General features: G+C 38.5%; 5 protein-coding genes across 6 annotated transcripts; 2 read left to right on the forward strand and 3 right to left on the reverse strand.

The window, feature by feature from the left end:
* Positions 1-235: 235 nt before the first annotated feature.
* On the forward strand, positions 236-7,263 carry LOC137955153 (protein ABSCISIC ACID-INSENSITIVE 5-like; the record flags this gene model as incomplete). The annotated part of the gene is made up of 5 exons (XM_068802025.1): positions 236-249; positions 5,940-6,801; positions 6,903-6,974; positions 7,060-7,089; positions 7,177-7,263. Coding segments are annotated over 5 exons (1,065 nt in total), but the record flags the coding sequence as incomplete, so codon positions are not given.
* On the reverse strand, positions 244-1,126 carry LOC137956368 (germin-like protein subfamily 3 member 2). Its single transcript, XM_068803842.1, has one exon. It carries the CDS (start codon positions 1,109-1,111, stop codon positions 470-472), a length of 642 nt encoding a protein of 213 aa, XP_068659943.1. The 5' UTR covers positions 1,112-1,126; the 3' UTR covers positions 244-469.
* Positions 7,264-8,363: 1,100 nt separating the features above from the next.
* LOC137955640 (diphosphomevalonate decarboxylase MVD2, peroxisomal-like) lies at positions 8,364-13,432 on the forward strand. Its single transcript, XM_068802670.1, has 10 exons — positions 8,364-8,875; positions 8,973-9,171; positions 9,900-9,963; positions 10,258-10,321; positions 10,419-10,499; positions 11,699-11,785; positions 11,996-12,153; positions 12,461-12,509; positions 12,645-12,763; positions 12,842-13,432. The coding sequence occupies exons 1-10, from the start codon at positions 8,660-8,662 to the stop codon at positions 13,062-13,064; spliced, it is 1,260 nt and encodes a 419-aa protein (XP_068658771.1). The 5' UTR covers positions 8,364-8,659; the 3' UTR covers positions 13,065-13,432.
* Positions 13,433-13,441: 9 nt separating this feature from the next.
* LOC137955641 (uncharacterized) lies at positions 13,442-15,565 on the reverse strand. 2 transcript variants are annotated; one of them, XM_068802673.1, is made up of 5 exons: positions 15,197-15,565; positions 14,805-15,120; positions 14,451-14,659; positions 13,968-14,241; positions 13,442-13,883 (listed from the first exon to the last, which is right to left on the reverse strand). In XM_068802673.1, exons 2-5 carry the CDS (start codon positions 15,069-15,071, stop codon positions 13,572-13,574), a joined length of 1,062 nt encoding a protein of 353 aa, XP_068658774.1. In that variant the 5' UTR covers positions 15,072-15,120; positions 15,197-15,565; the 3' UTR covers positions 13,442-13,571. The 2 variants fall into 2 exon arrangements, with proteins under 2 accessions (XP_068658774.1, XP_068658773.1); XM_068802672.1 differs by lacking the exon at positions 15,197-15,565 and having other exon boundaries at positions 14,805-15,179.
* A 1,231-nt stretch (positions 15,566-16,796) lies between these two features.
* Positions 16,797-19,569, reverse strand: LOC137956176 (uncharacterized protein At2g27730, mitochondrial). The gene is made up of 3 exons (XM_068803550.1): positions 19,336-19,569; positions 19,087-19,164; positions 16,797-17,021 (listed from the first exon to the last, which is right to left on the reverse strand). Exons 1-3 carry the CDS (start codon positions 19,474-19,476, stop codon positions 16,989-16,991), a joined length of 252 nt encoding a protein of 83 aa, XP_068659651.1. The 5' UTR covers positions 19,477-19,569; the 3' UTR covers positions 16,797-16,988.
* Between the last annotated feature and the right edge of the window lie 154 nt (positions 19,570-19,723).

Below are 19,723 nucleotides of genomic sequence, written 5' to 3' on the forward strand. Positions count from 1 at the left end.
ACAATAAGATGATCTTCACCTAGGATAAGAGTCCGCCCTGGTTGTTTCCATTTCACGTTATTCGATTCCGTTCTGAACTACTAATCTCCAACGAGGTAGTTAGAGAGCTTTAATGGATTCCTCTCATGTGATGTCTTTTCCATGGTTTATCGAATCGTTGAGTACCTAAAACTAAAAGAAAGATCTTTCAACGACAGGATTTCTCGATTATGACTTCTGATAATTGAACCCTTTCTCCAACAATGGACGGTAATACGTGCAAGAATTAAGAGCTTCAAAACTTTTACAATAAGTATTCTTGAAAATCTCGGTGAGCTCGCAAAAACACTACCCCTGGAGCTCAAAATGTATTATCGAAATAAAAAAACTAAGAAGAATCTGAAGAAGGGAAAAGGGAGAATCAAGAAACTGAAAATGATCCAAAAAAATTACTACTAGGCATGAGATGCAGCGACATTTGCTCATTCTATCAAGAACTGAACCTTCTTCTCAAATTTTCAACCTCCCTTTCGCTCAGTCCAAACGCTTTCTCCAACAACTCTCCCTTTATCCCAGACCCAAAAATTGTAAACGGGAGCTTCTCCTGACCCGGATTCTGACTGTTAAAACTCCCAAATATCGTCGCAGGAGAGTCGCCGACGTTCATCTGAAAATGCACCAGTCCCTTCGGAAAAATCATCACCTCCCCTTTCTCGATCACTTTAGCGAACACCCGATTTGTCGAATCAACGAAACCTGAGTAGACGGATCCCTCCAAAACGATGACGATCTCCGTGGCTCTTGGATGGTAATGCGGCACATTGACTCCGCCCTCATCGAGATCGGCGCGGACGAACGACATGCCTAGCGTGTTCAATCCAGGAAAGACGGTGGGGTTCACCGAAATGCCCGAGAATCCGGTGACCTTGTAATCACCAGGCGATTTGACTCCGGAGAAGACGAAGTCATCGACGGTGACCTCCGATGAATTCTTGCAGAGGGGGAAGATACGGAGGACGGTATGATTTGGCCCGTGCCACGAGACCGGAACGCAGAAGTCTTGAACCGGGTCTGGATCGGAGGATGCCAATGAACCGAGAGCAAAGACGAGCAGGAGGAGCAGAGTCGCCATTAGGGAAGACGGTCTTTTTCCTTCCAATGATCTCTCTTTGAAGCACAAGTAACACACACTTCTTATAGATTTTTGAATGTACTGAAATTACTGAACTGCCCAACAAAATTTAGAAATTAGGATTACAACAAACTCATCTATTTATTTTTTATTTTATTTTTTTATCCCTACTTTTTAAAATAAATCAGAAAAATATTAATAACTAGAGTAACAGGTCAATATTAAAACTGATTTATGTACTGATCCCGTAAAGGTTGCTCAAAAAAGATAATTTTTTATTAATCTTATAAATAATATTAGATAAGGATATTTTTGTCATTTCATTCGTTTTGCATATGAATAGAAAATGGGCATTTGGATTGCTTTGTAGAAAAGGAAAAAGGATTAGCTCCACCTACTCTCCTCTTTCTCCTCTTTATTGTGTCGTTATCCATGGATCAGATCCCATGGGAATGAGCTTCCTAATTAGTACAAACAGAAGAAATTGCAATCTATTATTATCTTCACATGCTTCCTTCTCAAGTCTCTCTCTATTTATTTTTTCATCATCAAAAGAAAGCACTTATGATAGAGTAAATATCTCCATGAGTGTAGAATAAATACTTAAATATTCTATTGTGGTCTTGGGGTTAAGTGTTTGTTGTTACCTACCAAATCAGTCTTTTAAATAGTATTAGTTAGGTACTTAATATTTAGTATCAAAGTTATACCGTTATTATGAGTTTGACTCCCGAAGGGAGCGACCTAGAGCCAGACGTGGTTAGGGCGACAAAAGTGGGCCACATTGCTAGAGTGTGGTCGTCGTGGCTAGGGGTGGCATCGAGCCGAGCCGAGCTGAGCCAGAACCTGCTTATATTCGAGCCAAACTTGATTTAAATATTTTGAACCGAGCTTCAAGCCAAACCTCGTTTTGAGCCTAAAATTGTTATCGAAAAACTTTTAATCTAGCTCAAGCTTCAACATACATTTAAATTTTTCAAAAAAATATATATAAAATAAATTGTATATAAAATTATGCATATATTTTACATAAATTTGGGCATGACCTCTACATAAAATTGGACATAACCTATATATATAATACATGTATAAGATTGGGCATGACCTCTACTTAAAATTGAGCATAATATATGTATATAATACTTATATAAAATTCGGCATGACCTCTACTTAAAATTGGGCATAATCTATATACATAATACTTGTATAAACATTCCATAAATACTCCATAAAATTATCTATATATTTCATAAACACTCCATTAAATTGTTTATACACTCCATAAAATAGTTTAAACACTCCATACATTGCATAACATTAAGAATAAACTCTATACAATAATCAAACACAACAAAATTAAATGAAATATCACTATCAATTTACAATCACCCAAATAAAACTATAAATCCTTTAAATAAAATCCTATTACTATTAGAGACTTACTAGAAAATTACAAGAAATATTTTAAATTTTTCTTAGGAAAGTTAAATGGACCTCTTATTGCCTTTTCTAAGGAAATGAATAAAAATTAATAATTAATCTAATATATTACTATACTTATCGATAGTTTTTTTATCAAACATAAAATTGTTATGAAAATTGCCTCATTCTAAAAGTATTATATCATCAACTATTAAATACTTATACAAAAAATTTCTATACGGTTTTCTATCTCATCTTGGCAAGAAAATTTTACTTAGAAAATTATATGATTTTTTAACAAGAATTTATAATTAGAAAAATATTTTCAAAGCACTAATGGTGCCTATATTTCTACTAAAATTTTATTTTCAACATTTATTGAAAAAATCACTAATAGTCTCTAGAAATGTATTTCTACTAAAATATCTTTTTAATTTCTTCAAGTCCCACGAGGAAGGGACAAAAAGTTTTTTTTTCCTTGTTTATCATCTCGCACGTAGGGGTGGCTTCAAATAAATTATATAACACATTATGCATACATTTAAAAAAGAAAGAATGATAGGGGAGGTTCGAGATTGAATTTCAATAATGGATTAAAATTCACCAATATTAATCTTTTTTACTCCAATTGTTGTCTAACTTGTTTTGTAATTTTTGAATCTGGCCATAAATTTACTATGGCCTCCTTAATGCCCCTAAATGAAAATTTATATTATAAGAAAAACTAAAAATATTTTTCCTATGATACATATTCCCAAAAAAAACTTTTAAATAAAATCCTGTTATTACTAGTGACTTATTAGAAAACTACAAGAAATATTTTAAAATTTTCTTAGGAAAGTTAAATGGACCTTTAATTGCCTCTTCTAGGGAAATAAAAAAAAATTATAATCAATCTAATATATTATTATACTTATCGATAAATTTTTAATCAAATAAAATGTCAAACACAAAATTGCAATAAAAATCGCTTCATGCTAAAAGTATTACAACATCAACTGTTAAATACTTATTCAAAATTTTTTATACATTTTTCTACCCCCATCTTGGTAGGAAAATCTTACTTAGAAAATTATATGATTTTTAATAAGAATTTTCAATTCGAAAAATGTTTAAAAAAAAAGAGACACTAATAGTTCATAGAAACTTATTTCTATAGAATGTATTTTTAATGTTTTCAAGAGCTACGAGGAAGGAGAGTTTAAGGATTTTTTTTTTTTTTTTTTTTACTTTATGATGTCGCACGTGTGAAATCATCTTCGCGAGGGGGAGGGGGGGAGATTATTTCTCCCTTAATTTCTACCTTGAACTTACTGGTTCTAGTTTTCTGCCAAGACGATGCGGAGGGAAGGGGGTTACGGCGCCGGGGAGGACATATCATCGGGGATGACGGCGGCGACGGAAACAGTGGTGACAGAAGCGGCGGTGACGAGAACAGAGGCGACGACGAGGAGAGGAAGAAATTGAACGGACGGCCACAGAGGCGACCGACTATCAGCTTTTGATAGCCCCCCCCGCTCCCCTGGTCCCGATTCCAATCCCGACTCACCTCGAGCTGATGAACCAAACTTGGCTTCAGTCGAGCTCGGCACGTTAATTTAAAGGAGCCGATTTCGGAGCTCGAGCTTGATAGATAACGAATCGAACAGAGCTGGAACTGAGCCGAACTCGAGTAAGCTCAGTTCGAAGCCACCCTAGTCATGGATGTTGGCTCATAATGGTGGGAATATTGTTATGGTCTTGGAGTTTAAGTGTTTGACTTTCTGTTACCTACTAAACCGATATTTTGGGTACTTATGGCTAGGTAGTTAACATACTTTTATGAATAAATAAAATAATTTTAATATTTAAGTTATACATGATTATATGATAACATATTCTCAACAAAAAAATAAAAATTTATTGAAAAAAAAGTTAGAAGAAAATAAGTAAAGATATTTTTATTTGTTAGTTGGATCTTATGATAATTTTTTTAACAGAAATTTTAGATATGAAAATTATAATGGAGCTTTTTAAATATTTTAATAAATTTTATTTAGGTATTTTGATTATTAAGTAAGTAATATTAGTTATTAATAAATTATATTAATTTATTATTTTCAAATAAAAACTCAGAATGAAGTTTTTAGGTATATATTTTTTTTAAAAGAAGTTAATTTAGATACGTTCCCCCATCATAGGTGAAATCCGGGTGATAAGAAAAGAATACTCTTCACGAGCCGCTGCATGTGAATATTCTGAATATCTTAAAGCAGTCTGTTATGATACCCTAATGGATTGGATTCTCATTCTTTAATCAGCCACCCTTTTGTCTCGTTTGTCTGGAACAGAAAACCAGTTGATGATGGAATCTTGACACGCGCCTCTCCATGCAGACCATCGGATTTCCTTCAGACACGTATTGGGTACGTGGCTCCCTCTCCGGCGAGGCTGCGCCTGGGCAGACCCCAGAAGGTTTGTTAATTCCGGCTCGAACAACAGAGGCGATGGGCCCCGCCACGGCGGCGATCACGACAATTCGAGTTTCAGACGGGCGGGTTTTCTGAAGGCACGTTAAAACGAGACAAGACGATGCACTTCTCTGGCTTTTGCTCTGAAATTAGCTTCTAGTAATGGCGGTCGCTGTTCATGTGGGGGGTTAATTATCTCTAGCTAGGACAATCCAGCGTGTTCACTTGTTCGAGCTCTGCTGTCTTGTTCCTGTAGGAGAAGCTTGTACCAGTTTTCAACTGTGAAGAGTCCACGCAGGTAAATGTAGATCAGCTTGCTGTTTCTTCTGGTTCTTTTTATTCTAACAGAATATTAGCTTGAGGTAACATTCTTTTTCAAACATATGAGCAATGACAGATCTTGGACGTTATACGACTAATACTTGTTTGAGAAAAGCAGTAGAGGCTTTCGTGTAGCTTCTTGAGAATTTCTTTTCTTTTCGTTTTCCTGCTGAGTAGAGATCCATCGAGTCCCATTTGCACTTCTCGAATGAGATAATTGTCTGGGCTCTCTGTTCCTTAAATTTGCTTTGAATCGAGTATCTTTTCTTGGTTGATGATCATCTTCCTGTTAGAGTATAAACAAGTTACCTGGAAATTTAACAGAAAAAAACACAACTGAAAGATCCAGGCTTCTGAGCCATTCTTTTGTGGCTTATTCTTCTTTATTATTTTGTCTTTCAAGGCTCGGGATTCCTCACTATTTTAAGATCTAAAACTTTCGATTCACTTTTTGTATTTGTAAGGAATCATCCGATCGAGTTGAGGAGAATAAATCAGGATAAATCAAAGTCTCTATCATTAATTAGGTGAACAATGGCTTCCAAGTCTGAAACTGTGACCAACATGGGACCGTCTTCACCTCCAGAAGACGATCCCTCCAGGCCAGCAGATGTTGAAAATTTTGCCCTTTTCAGACAATCCTCCATATACTCTCTCACATTAGACGAGTTTCAGCATGCCGTGTGTGAGCCCGGCAAGAACTTCGGGTCCATGAACATGGACGAGTTCCTCACGAACATCTGGACAGCTGAGGAGAATCAGGCGCTCAGCGTGGCCATTGTAGCTTCTCACTCGAATCAGAATCTACACATGGAAAGCACGAGGAACTTGTCGCGGCAGTCGAGCCTCCACCGGCAAAGTTCTCTCACTGTCCCAGCTCCACTGTGCCGGAAAACTGTCGAGGAGGTCTGGTCTGAGATTCACAAACAAAAGCAGGACGGTGCCCCTGAACAGGGACAAGAGCAAGGAAGTGGTGCTAACCAAGCTACCGGTGGTAATATTCCTGGCAGTGCCCCCAGTCAGCCCACGTTCGGCGAGATGACATTGGAAGATTTTCTCATCAAGGCGGGGGTGGTTCGTGAGGGCTGTCCACTGTCTTCGTCTTCCACTCAAAGAACCATTCCTCAGCAGCAGTACGGGGGCTATGCAATGGCGGGGTACCAATTAGGGGAGGGGTCTAATTCTGGCGGTGGGAAGAGAGGCAATGGCAGTACTTTCGGAGAAGCCCCATATGTTGGGAAGATCAGTAGTGGTGGTGGAATCGTGGGGTTTGGAGGAATTCATCTGGACATGGGGAGAGGGTCCCCTAAAGGTCCCGTGACGTCACCGGTGTCAGTGCCGGTGCCGGTGCCTGAACAGTACAAATCTGACGGAGGGATGCACAATGGTTTGAGAAAGCAGCCAGTAGATAGTCCTGTGGAGAAGGTTGTAGAAAGGCGACACCGGCGGATGATCAAGAACCGGGAGTCTGCAGCTCGATCGAGAGCCCGGAAGCAGGCAAGTTCTGATCTTCTCCTATTTTTTTCTTCAGCAGTTGTCTAAGTTTAGGCCATATTCGCGTTCTAAGAAGAGAATTGGGTCAACCATATTTTTCACAGGCATATACAGTTGAACTTGAGGCTGAATTGGAGCAACTGCGGAAGGAAAACACGAGACTAAAGAAAGAGCGGGTAAGAATCTCAGACCAGCAGGAATGAATGTTATTCTTGCTTTTTCCTTCTCATGATAACCTTTTCTTTCTTTGGATTGAAGCAGGAAGAGGTAGACCAGAGAAGGAAGCAGAAGGTATGTTTCTTCATTTACTAACTCAAATGGCTGTTCCATTATCAAAACTAAGTGATGATAATATCAAACTGTTTGCTTGGAATTCAGTTGTTGGTGGCCATCAACGGAAGAATCCTGACCGCGACCAAGTCGAAATCCACCAAGTTAAGGAGGACTCTGACAGGTCCGTGGTGATCAGAGGTCCCCATTACTGCAATCCTGCTTCTTTCATCTTTACTCAAGAGTAATCTCTGTTCTCTCACCTCACTGCATAATTTGCCATAAAGCATGACGACCCCCAAGGGGAATCGGTAATCAGGTTGCAGAAGTTCCGTCTGTAGTTTGTTAATGGTAGATTACAGATCATTCAACTCAAAAAGGATAAAAAAAAACCGCATCCTAGTTTCTTCTTTACAATGCGTCTGCCAAATCCTGATGCGGTTTCATTAATTTCACCGGTAACCGTATTTCTTCAAATTTATATTAAGAAAGTTATGGAACTCGTTTGTTCATAGAAATAGCCAGAATTCATTAGATCAAATCCATCTTCCGAGGACAACATCAGCAAAGATGAATGCAATTAAAGCAAGAAAACCAGCTTCAACAATCTAAAAACTAAAATATTTTCAAGCCGTTTAATGGTTCATCCACACAAAACAACCGTAGTATTATTTTGACGGCATTGATGTTCAACTAAGGACAAAAATCACAATTGTAGTATTATTTTGACTGTTGAAGCAAGCAATGTCCAAGTTCATGTGAACAGCCAGCTTTAGTAGAAAATGCTCCTCGTCTTCTCCATCTCTTCTGGCTGCTTTTCTTTCTTTGACAAGATTCTTTAAAATCTCACGTGCTTCCTAACTGGGCCCACTTTCGGCGGCTCTATGTTCAGTTTTTTCCTGTCAAAGAGCCCCTTGTTTTCTCTAAATTACCTTCTCTCCTTCTTGTAGATGGATCCGTGAGGCCCATTTGATGACGGAGTGGACAGAGCGAGTTGCTTTTGAATTAGTATTTAAAATTAATTATATAAAAATTAATTATTTATTATATATTTTGTATTGAATTTAAGATTCTTATTAGGGAGAATTTGTATCAACTCAGCGCCGCGCTGGCGGTTCTGTAGCACCCATACGAGCCGGGTCAGTAATTGGTTTCGAGGCCCATGAGGCCCATGTAGACCAGTAGTCTTAAAGGGTTATTTTCGTAATTGTGTATCCACCTTTCAACACGCGCGCACATTAAAAACCGTTGGGACTCTCCTGACTTCACTTGTCTCCTCCCTCGTTGCAGTTTCCATTTACATATGTGATTCCAGGAATCTAAGTCGGGTTTGATTTCTCCATTTAGATTTTTCCCATTATTGATGCACTCCTGCCTCCCTAATATTTTGTTCGTATTGAATTGTCCAATGGTTTTTACTAGCACGTAAAGACATCTTTTTCGGGCGGGGAGGAGATCGTTTTATTTTCACGGATTTGTATCTACTCGGTGCTGGTGATTCTTCTGGCTCTTGAAAGGGAGAGAATAGATCAGAGAGCTCTGTATTAGCCGCCCGGAGATTTTAGCTGTTTCGTTTTTGGTTTAACTGAAAATGGCGGAGGAGTCGAGTAACTGGATATTAATGGTGACTGCCAAATCGCCTACCAATATCGCGGTCATCAAATACTGGGGAAAACGAGACGAAACCCTAATTCTTCCCATAAATGATAGCATTAGTGTGACGCTTGATCCTGATCATCTTTGCACGACGACTACTGTCGCTGTTAGCCCTGCATTCCAGTCGGATCGGATGTGGCTTAACGGGAAGGTAAACATTGCCTTTTCCTTTTTCTTTTCTTTTTTTTTTCGTTTTTTGGTTGTATGTGTTTTGTTCTGTTCATTTATGGATTTTCTTGTTAGAGTAGGAGATTTCTCTCAGCGGACATCGGTACCAGAACTGTCTTAGGGAGATTCGCCAGCGAGCAAGTGCTGTTGAAGATGAGAATAGAGGAATTCGCATTTCCAAAGAGGACTGGGGACAATTACATGTTTATATTGCCTCATATAACAATTTTCCGACAGCTGCTGGATTGGCATCCTCTGCAGCTGGTTTCGCTTGCTTGGGTTAGAAATTCTTGAAACTCGATACTTATCACTATTTTGTTTTTTTGGATTCCTCGTAATATTTTTTATTTTTTTGAATTTTTTAACAATCGCTATATTTTTCAGTCTGACTCGTGGAGTTGAATACTTATACAGTAGCTTTAGTCGGAGTTTTTTGGTGAAGTTTATCTATTCTCGAAGAGATGAGAATCACGAAGGAATCAAATGTCCTTGGAGTTTCACTGCAAAAAATAATGCTTTAAACAATTATTTTTTCATGCGGAAAGAAAGAAATCAGACAAGAGTTTTCAAGTATAGCTATGATGCAGTGAAATTTGTAGTCATTCAATGTCCTAGGATAATGTCCAGCAATCTAGAAATACTCTATAGTTATTTATATAATCATTACTTTATAGTTCCTTATGGACCCATTGCTGCTGATATACTTTTGTTGTGTATCATAAATTAGCTGTTTTACTCTGGCTTCCCTTGCAATCTATTTGCTCAATTTGCATGGCTAGTGCCTGTACGTCACCTTAAAGATCCAATAATTTGTAGAAATCATGAATGTGATTAAATTACCGGCATGATGCACCATATTTGAGCACTAGCAAAACTTGATTAGACTATCAACAAAAGCTCATGTAGCTAAAGCCCACGACAATAGTTCTATCCGCCTGTGCTAAAACCAGTTTTTGAAGCATGAGCCTGGAAAAAAACATCTGACAAGTTGCAATGTTTGGGTGCAGTTTTTGCCCTTGGAAAACTTATGCAGGTGAAAGAAGATATTGGAGCACTATCAGCTATTGCAAGGTTTGTATTGACAAAGAATGGATGTTTTTGTCAAATCATATGCCAAACTCCATCATCTGTAGTTATCGCTGCTTCACTGTGTCTTTATCTTTGTAGCCTAAGACAAACGCATGTTTAAGCACTGCTAGAGTATCTAATTCTGTAGATATTGATTGTTATTTAATATTAGCAGTTGAAAGCTGATTCTGGATGTACAAGTTTGTCCTGGTTTTTGGTCATCTGGGGATACTCTTTCTTTTTGTAATTCTGTGTCATCATTTTGTTCTTACGTTTATTATAACTCATCATCTGCAGGCAAGGATCAGGCAGTGCTTGCCGCAGCTTGTATGGTGGTTTTGTGAAGTGGGTCATGGGAAATGTAAGGTTGATTCCTCAGTTTTTATCTTCAATCCATGATGCATCACAAATATCCCTGACTGTTTTTTCTAATAGTATAACTTTTTATTGATGTCAAGGACGCTGCTGGAAAAGACAGCATTGCAGTTCAACTTGCAAATGAAAAACACTGGGATGAACCAGTTATTATTATTGCAGTGGTATGTGCCAATATATCTTGATTTATTTAAAAAATGAACTTGTCTTTTCCACTTTCTTTAATTTCTTTCTGGCAATATTGCAAAGCCTGTAAAAATATAAGAAGCACATTATAGTATATGTGGTATATGGTATATCTGCATTCACAGCAACATTTTTTGTAACATAGAAAGAGGTACTTTAGTTGTGCATTGTTTTCTGAGTAGTAAACCATTTCTACTTTAAAGGCTGCATCAAGAAGAATGCCATTGAACTAATTCCCAAGCTGCTGCTGATACATGAGATAGTGATGGTTGTTGTATTCTTAACTTTCTATATCTTCAACTTGTTTTATTAACACGCATGGCATGGTTTTAGAATTTGAGTTTGATCTGACCTAGTCATACTCGGCCAACTTGTTTCAGTCAAATGGCCAATGAGTAGCTCAAGAGTTGTTCTGTTTTTTTCTTTTTAAAGAAATGAGAAAAAGGAGCTTAAAAGATAGCAAAGTGTACATAGGGGTTAAGGGTAGGAACTGAAAAGAAGACAAATAGAAAGATACAGCTATGAGGAACAAAAAACAAAATATAAAAAGAGCAATCACAGAGGAAGAGTGCTAGCTAAGTACTGGTGGGTAGATCCCTACCTTATTAAAGCTCAGTAGCAGAATCAGGTTAACTTGCTTGGATTAGAACAGGACAAGCTCAGTAGAAGGTATAAAAAGATTCAGGGTTGGTTACGAAGTTGTTATGAAAATATTTAATTGTAACATTTTAAATGAATTGGAAATTTTGGAAGCTAGTTTGTATTGACTGACATTTCTAGCTTGTCTTCTTGGATCCAACGTAATCCTCAGATGACCTTATATTTCTAATTTTCTCGCTGCTTTCAGATCTACTTGTATTTATGTTTTTTATTTATACATGTTTATTGATTCTAACATCTTGACTTCCATGAGTCTCAACATCAGCTCATATGAGTCTGAGCTGAGTAGGTGAGTCACAGTTCCTTCTTTTTTTTCCTTTTTTCTTTGTTTTGCCATGGTTTATGACAAAACTAAAAACTAGTTTTGTGTTTATTTTTCACATTGAAAAACTAATTTCTTTTCCGAAAGCTTAATCATGTTAACTAAGTACATCTGTGACTTGCATGATTATTGTTCTTATCTTCCTCATGATTAGGCATCTCTTCTTCGGTAATTCATTTTCTTTCATTGTTGCAGGTAAGTGCACGCCAAAAAGAAACTAGTAGTACTACAGGTATGCGTGAGAGTGTTGAAACAAGTACCCTTTTGCATCACAGATCCAAGGTACTATTTTTATTGTTGTTAAAACTATTGAAATGTTTTTTGGACTGCTGAGCATATTGAAACAAGTATCCTTTTTGCATCATAAGTTTTTTATTTTCTCTTATGAAAATTGTGATGTTAATGTGTTGAATATTTTATTCATCTTTGGTATTGTATTGGTGGTTATGCCAGATTGTGATACAGCTCACTTTTTGCTCGATGTGGTTGTAGGAGGTTGTCCCTAAGCGCATAGTACAAATGGAAGAAGCCATAACAAATCGTGATTTTGCGTCTTTCTCAAATTTAACCTGCAGAGACAGCAATCAGTTTCATGCTGTCTGCTTGGATACATGTCCTCCTATTTTTTACATGAATGACACATCGCACAGGTATGTTCAGACTTTCTTTCTTAAGTTCCCTGTTGCATTTATTTAGCCTCAACATGCTGGGCTATGTTCAAATTTTCATCACAACACAGCCATGAGTGATCTGTTGTCTTTTTTCATGGATGTCTTTCTGTATTGACATAATGATCAGTGTAACCTGTCTTTCCGTCTTTCTTTATGTTCATTGATGGCTACTTTAATCTGTGTTGCTATCACAAATACAAAAAAATTTCTCTATTTCATTTGGGCAATGATTCGGTAATTGTCCTCTTCAGTTTTTACACATTATAAATGAATATTTACCTTTCAGGATTATAAGCTATGTGGAAAAATGGAATCAGTATGAAGGAACTCCTCAGGTACTATTTTTCTCATTGTAAGAGATTGAAACTTATTGTCTTTCAGCTTCTACATACTTCTTAAAACCATCTATTGCTAGTCACTGCCTAGGATTGGAATAGAAACATGAAGAAACTAACTTGTGACTTGCACAGGTAGCTTATACTTTTGACGCTGGGCCAAATGCAGTCCTCATTGCTCGTGACAGAAAAACTGCTGGTCTTCTCCTACAGAGGCTGCTCTTCTATTTTCCTCCAAATGTTGAACTGTCAAGGTTTGCAGTCTTTTCCTCTCATAAGCAATTCAGCATTACCCAGTCCGAGTATAACCCATTTGATTGTCCTTATGCCAGTTATGTGTTAGGAGATAAGTCAATTCTTCAAGAAGCTGGTATTGACAGCTCCAAAGACATCGAAGCCTTGCCGCCCCCTCCAGAAGTCAAGGACAACAATGGTCCCAAAAGATACCCTGGTGATGTCAGTTATTTCATCTGCACCAGGCCTGGAAGAGGTCCTACACTGCTCATAGGTGAAGACCATGCTCTTCTTGACCCTAAAACTGGGTTGCCCAAATGAGTCATTTGATATCCACTAGTACCCAGCAAACAGTGCTTTTACATGGACTTATAGTTAATCAGATTGTCCTAGGGCACCTTCAGAATCTAGAGGACTTTTGATCACATTATTGATTCAGGGCCTTTAATGTATTTCGTCATTTAAATTATGTAATTTTTGTTCATGTCATTTCCATTATGTGTTCGTTTTCAGGAAATAAGCAACTTTGTGATGTTCATTTTTGAGTTGTTTATAACAACAGTTAACAGCACCTGGTGCAAGGGGTGGTCGTTTTCTTTGATATGTATGTTCATGGAGGTCAGATTGTGGAACGGGTGTCACCAAATGTATCTTTTGCCTCTTAACATTTTTTGGAGATAGCCACACGATGCCCCATGTTTGAGGAAAGCTGGAGGAACTATTGGAGATTCTTGTGGAAAAGCTAAATGCAGCAATTGTCGGTACACTACATAACAAGCTGGTAATAATACCAAATTTTAAATTCGAGAAGGCTTTATAAGTAACTAGCTAAGACGTGACAGAGCTCTCTTCTCCAAGTAGCAATGCCCTGAGGATTTTCTCAACCATACCCTCCATGAGCAAAACCAGGTGACCACCATCAGGAATTTCATGGTACTTGATCCAAGGAAGCTTCTTTGCTACGTATCTTTGCAGTTCGACAGGTACAAACCTATCTTCACAGCCCTGCCATACATGAACTGAACCTTCCATCTCAGGAAATGGGTTCTCTACATCCATTGGTTCAAAGTCCCACTTCCCAAAACCCGTCAACAGGTCACGATGGAGGGATTCAAAAACACCCTGTTGTGTCGCCTTATCCTGTAATCACAACCAAAACTCGTTTCATGGGGATGTTAAATAAAATCAAACAAACAAGCAGCAATTGGGAAAAGAGCTACCTACCTCAGTTTGTTCCTTCTCCTGTGAGTTGGCAATTTTCCCGAGAATCTCTTTGTCTTTTCGGCTGAGAATTGCAGGGTTCCCTTCAAGGGCAGCCAAGGAAGGGAACCATTTCTGAGTCATCCACCAGTAGAGCAGAGAGGGTGTGTAGTGTGCGACTCTGAGTGTCCACCGATCCTGTACAAGATGTTTTCTGAACCCTTCTTTTGCAAGACTTGCCGGTAGAGAAGGCCACCAGTAATTGACGACTGGAACGATCAATGCTGCACCAGCTAGCCTGCACACTACCATGAGAGAGTTGTCATATATCACACTTGGATTGGATTGATAAAACTCACTTTGCATTATCTCTTTAATTTCCTTCTCTTGTTTCACTCTCCTCCTCTCTGGTCTGTGAGCAGTGAGTTGCTCGGAACACCCAATCTGAGTTCAAACTCTAGAATATGAGCAAGAAAGATGCAGATGAGAAAGGAAGAACAGTCGTGCCTGTGAGGAATGTACTTGAGGCAAGCCCAAACGGTGCAGCCTCCCATGGACGTTCCAATCACGTAAAATCTCGCTCCGAGTCCCAATTCGTCAGCGAGTTGCTCGAGATCGAAAGCTTCACTCGTCACCGACCGATTCGGGTTGGGATCGCTCTCCCCATATCCCGCTCTGTCAAAGGACACGAAGCAGATCCCGAGCTCCGCCAGATCCTGATATCAGCATGAATCACATCAGAAGAAAACCCCGTTAATGAGTTCAAGTAAAAGTTCTTGATTTGAACTCACTACCATCTTTCTTCCTCTTTTTTTTTTTTTTTTCCATATTCTATCTGTGTTATCTTTCGAAGTTAGGTACCTTTGAATCTGATGCCAGGCTTCTGCTGTCTTTATAATCTCCGAAAGCATGGACGCATACTATTCTGTAGGTAGCCTCCTCTTTCGGAATTCCGTCTTCTCTGTAAGCCAGATACCTTCCATCTCTGAGTCTAATTCGTTTGGAAGTGATGGGAGGACCCTTTGGAGAACCACAGATTTTTGGTGGCGGAGGCCGGGTGGATCGGTAGAACCATCCCAGAAAGACCACGGGAACAACAACCAGTGCTAATTTTGTGAGAATTGACATTAATTCTGTGAATTGAGAAAGTTGTAGGACTCAGGACTGAATAGTAAACCTGTAGATACTGCTCTGGTTAGTGGATGCAAAGCTATAAACCAAGAAAGAGAGAGAGGTCCTGTCGTCTTCCACACCTAAAACTTGAATCCATTGTAATCTTGTCGGTGCAGCGGTCCCTCCTCCCTATGCCTTTTCCAGCGGACAGAATGGGAATACGGAGACGTAATTGCATCTGGCTCTATTCTACGTTATTCTGATCATACATCTCTGATTTCCACTTTGAGTGGTTACTGTAACCGGATGAAAGTCACATCACAGGAAAGAAAAACTCTAATGCGTAAGAAAGAAGAGAGAAGACAGATGCGACCTGGCGAGTCCAGACAATTCTCCTTTTCATTTTCAATGCCCATTCACGTCAGATTATGTAGTCCAAGTAGTAACATCGGATGCGAATTGATGCATTTCAACCACATCGTAAGGGATGGACGAGGCCTTCCCCTCAGAAAAGATCTCTTACCGGAGAGGGTCCTCCAGAAACTCCATCTCCTTCTGGGACGATGACAATGACGGTTCTCCCCGTATTTCTTTCTCTCCAACATTCACCCTGTTTTATTTTCAATAATAGTTTCTGGCAAATTTTATTGAATGATTAATGCCCAATATTAGACGGTTAATATCTGGAATTATACGATTATATATAAAATTTTACATGGCAAGGATCAATAACAATTTTTCATGTAATATCATGGCATCTAAGCAATGTAAGCAGAAAATAGCCTTGCCAAATGTGAGCTACTGACAGGAAATGGGTTGTCCAGATCCAGCGGAGCAAACTCCAATTTGCCGAAACCAACATAGGGATTCAAAGGCACCTTGTTGTGTAGCCATCGTCTGCAAAATGGGTGGACAAGTGTTTCTCAATATTGATTTGAGGGCAACGAAGGTCAACAGTAGTTGATCACTGAACTACGAGCACAACTCCTGCTCATATGCAATCCCCCATTTTCATAAGCATATTACTTTGTGAATTTCTATAGAGAGAGGTTGAAGAAGGACAGGATGAATAGGAAAGATTCGTCATCCACGCCTGTGAAGAATGTACTTAATAGCACCGCCCCAGAAAAGCCACCACCAAAACCAGAGTTCCGATCATTTATGGAGTTTTTTTAGGCCTCTGATCAGAGACAAGAGGATAACTACATTTGATTTCTGTTGCTGTTGATTTCATCTGAACCTTTCGTCGACATTTATATCACTCCGTCTCCCTTGCCCTTTTCTTTTCTTCTTCTTTTTAATCTCTTATGTGATACCGTGAGTTGGTACTTAAAGAACCCTGGTTACTTTTCCACTCTTCTGCGAAGGTCAAGAGACTCTCTGGAAAGACCTGCGAAAGGTCAAGAATCCTCGTTTACTCTCTTGTAAGCAAGCTAAGGATTTAAGTAACTCTATTTGTGGTCACCCGCGGAGGTTTCTGACTCTGTAATTCAGTAATTCTCTCATTTAAACAAAAAGCTAATTTGTGGTTTTATCCTAAGGTTACATGATGCAAGCCCACAACACTAAAAAAGAGAGTCAAGACCCCACATTGGATGAATAGAGTATGACTAATCATTATTATCCCTTTGATGATGTTATAACTGTATCATTGGATTCTAATTTGTTTTTCTTCCGTACCTCTTCTCTCCTCGACTGCTATCTCTCATCACATTTGTAAATGACCCCAACTAACATTGATTCAAAGAGAGAGAGAGAGCACAAGACCTTTAGCAAACAGACGAAATCCCAAATTTAGGTGAAGCAAAACCTTTTGGTAACAAAAACCAACATCTTGTCCCACTGAAACTAAAAAGAACAGCCTAATATGACAAGGTCATCAGGCTCCACATCTATGTACACATTTATTCCTTGGGAAGTTCTTTAGCCATCTCAGGCCTTGCCAGTAGAATCAGCATCGTCCTTCTGCAAATGACAAGAGATACCAAAAGTCTGAAGACTTCTAAAATGTTACAGTTTTTCTTTTTATTAAAAAAAGAGCTCTAAAACGTTATAGTTAAAAACACAAGAACATTCATCAGTAAATTGACATGAGAAGCCAGAAGGCTTAGGACTTCTAAAATGTTACGGTTAAAAACAGTTGATAAATCAGATGTTGTTTTGTCCAGAATAGTTTGAAAACATGTAATTATGGAAAAAAAAAAAACTTTGCAGTTCCCCAGTTAAACATTTGGAACCGTGTGACTCCCAGATTGGCCACTTCCCCTGGCAAAAAAGTCCAATCAAGCAAAAAAGCAAAGAAATACAGTAGACATAGAGAGGATTAATCTCCCATGATGCAGATGTCAAAACTTTAGAACCAAAATTTACATAAAGAGAAGGAAGTCAATTGCAAACATCCAAAATGCCTTAAACCATAGAAAGACCTGGACACACACACCATGTAAGCAGCAAGCTCCTAGTATATGATGCCATTCAATCCTTGGTGCTCTTTAACCAATGAATTCCACTGTCAATATGAACATAGATATTTAGGTAGTCATGCTAGTTATTATGTATAATTTGGTGTTTGGAGTAGTTCTTAGTTCAAGCCTATCCTAAGGGTCAACCACCAAAGCAGGATTTTTTTCCCCCAGCATCCCAGCAGTTGAACATAATGAGCAGATCAAAGCTGAACAAATGTTGGATATACCAAATTATAGTAGAGTTGAAGTAGAATCAGTTGAATGCATGTGCGTAAGATGGATTTGACATACAACTTTTATCATTAGTGGTTTACAGTGATTCACTGGGCTAAAGAAGGGATTCTTTAGAAACTTCACAGCAAATTCAACTCACAACCTGCAATACATATTTCACCATGACCAGAGCTAAGGACAGAAACCAGTATCATTACTAAGCAACAAACAACAGGCAACAAGCAACAAACAACAGGCAACAAGAACCATTGATTCAGGAAAGTAATCAATGGAAGAAGCTCCAACCGGTTCTGGTGTCTTACCAACAGGACACGTCTTCTTCAAGGAGGAAATAAAGAAGTAAATAAATAAATATAAATATATATACACATATACATACACGCACAAAAGAACCAAAAAGAGAGCCTCCTAGCTAACATGAGAAACACATATACAATTAAAACAAAGAACCATAACTAAATTTGCATTCAAGGTTTTCACATAATCCTTCCCAAATGCCACCATAACAGGATACACATTGCAAATGGCTTCACTTTTCAAACCAAAAAAAAGCTGCCAAAGGCCTCAACAAAAGGTATAAGCAACAAACTGTTCTCAGAGGCCTGAACTCATTTGAAGCCCCTGCCTTTGAACATTAAGCCAAGGATTCAAATGCTGATTGTTGGTGTTAGTTATTTCAAGTTATGATAACTGTTCTTCAAGCTAGCTGGTCTATATTTCCTTCCACTAGATAACTTGGCAGTTTTCTCACCATTGCAGGTAGTAATGATTCAAACATCGGGCATATGTCTAGTTGGCCTATATTAGCCTTCTCAACCAATTTCAGGTTCTCCAATAGCATATGTCAACTCGTATTGTAAAACATCAAGCAGGTTTAACTCATGGATTATAATATGGGCAGATGCAACATAATTTTCTCATTTGTTTACTGAACCAACGAACAATATGGAATACAAGATATCCTCAAGTCTATCCGGACGGGTCCAGAATAGAAATGGACTCTGAATTAAATGTAACTGAAAAATTTCGCACAGATTTATACTTGATGTAAAATCTGATCAGCTTCATTTCATAGCTCCGTCTGATACAAATCCAGTTTCCAATTTCTACGATCCATCTCATTACTTCACCCCAGAGAGAATCAAGTTTCCGATCAAGACGTTTCAAGTGACGACTAATTCAGTCCAAGCAAAAAGCATTTCAACTCACCTTAGTTTGATATTAGACAATAAAACTCCAAATAAATCAGGACCGAGCTCTAAAATCGATGCAGCGTATTGAGTCTGTTAAGTCAAAACACCACAACTCAAACAAAAAGGGATAACAGATACCTTATCCGATTTCTCCTTTGCAGCCTTTTCCTTCTCCAGCTTGGCTTTCAACTTCTCCAGCCTCTCCCTCTCCTTTTTCTGCAGATCAGATATAAAAATAAAAATAAAAAAATAAAATAAAATTAGCACAGGCATAAGTGAACAGACTGGCGGAGGAAAAGAGAAAAATCTCTAAGCCGATCATAGCGTCAAATAACAGACAAATCGAACAAAGCAATAGAACAACATATAAAAAAAAAAAAAATAGACCTGTATATAGACATTCTCAGCTGCTCTTTCTTCCTCGCCCAGAACTCTCCCTTTGCTGTCGCTAAAATAGCGGACAGTCCTCCTAGAAGCTTCCATGAAAGGAGATGAAGATGATCGCGCAAGTGCAGATCGCATAGCCATTACTGGTGTCCGGCACTTTCACTAGTTCACGAGAACCCTATAGCTCGAAACATCCAGAGAAGGATTTAAAAATGAACCCGACAAGGGCCCTCGAGACCTCCGAATTTACGGTAGCCCGCTCCAAACCTTAAATCGAGATGGGATCTCCTGTGCCTGTTTCGTCCAGTTACCAATCACATAGCTCAGAGGTGAATTCACCAAAGGTTTTTTTTTTATGAATATTTATTAGATAAATGAGTTACATTTA

This window comes from Aristolochia californica, unplaced genomic scaffold (assembly GCF_029961685.1).
Source record: "Aristolochia californica isolate CCGP_79_NKW_82.1479 unplaced genomic scaffold, dmAriCali1.0.hap1 SCAF_2, whole genome shotgun sequence".
Lineage (NCBI taxonomy): Eukaryota > Viridiplantae > Streptophyta > Magnoliopsida > Piperales > Aristolochiaceae > Aristolochia > Aristolochia californica.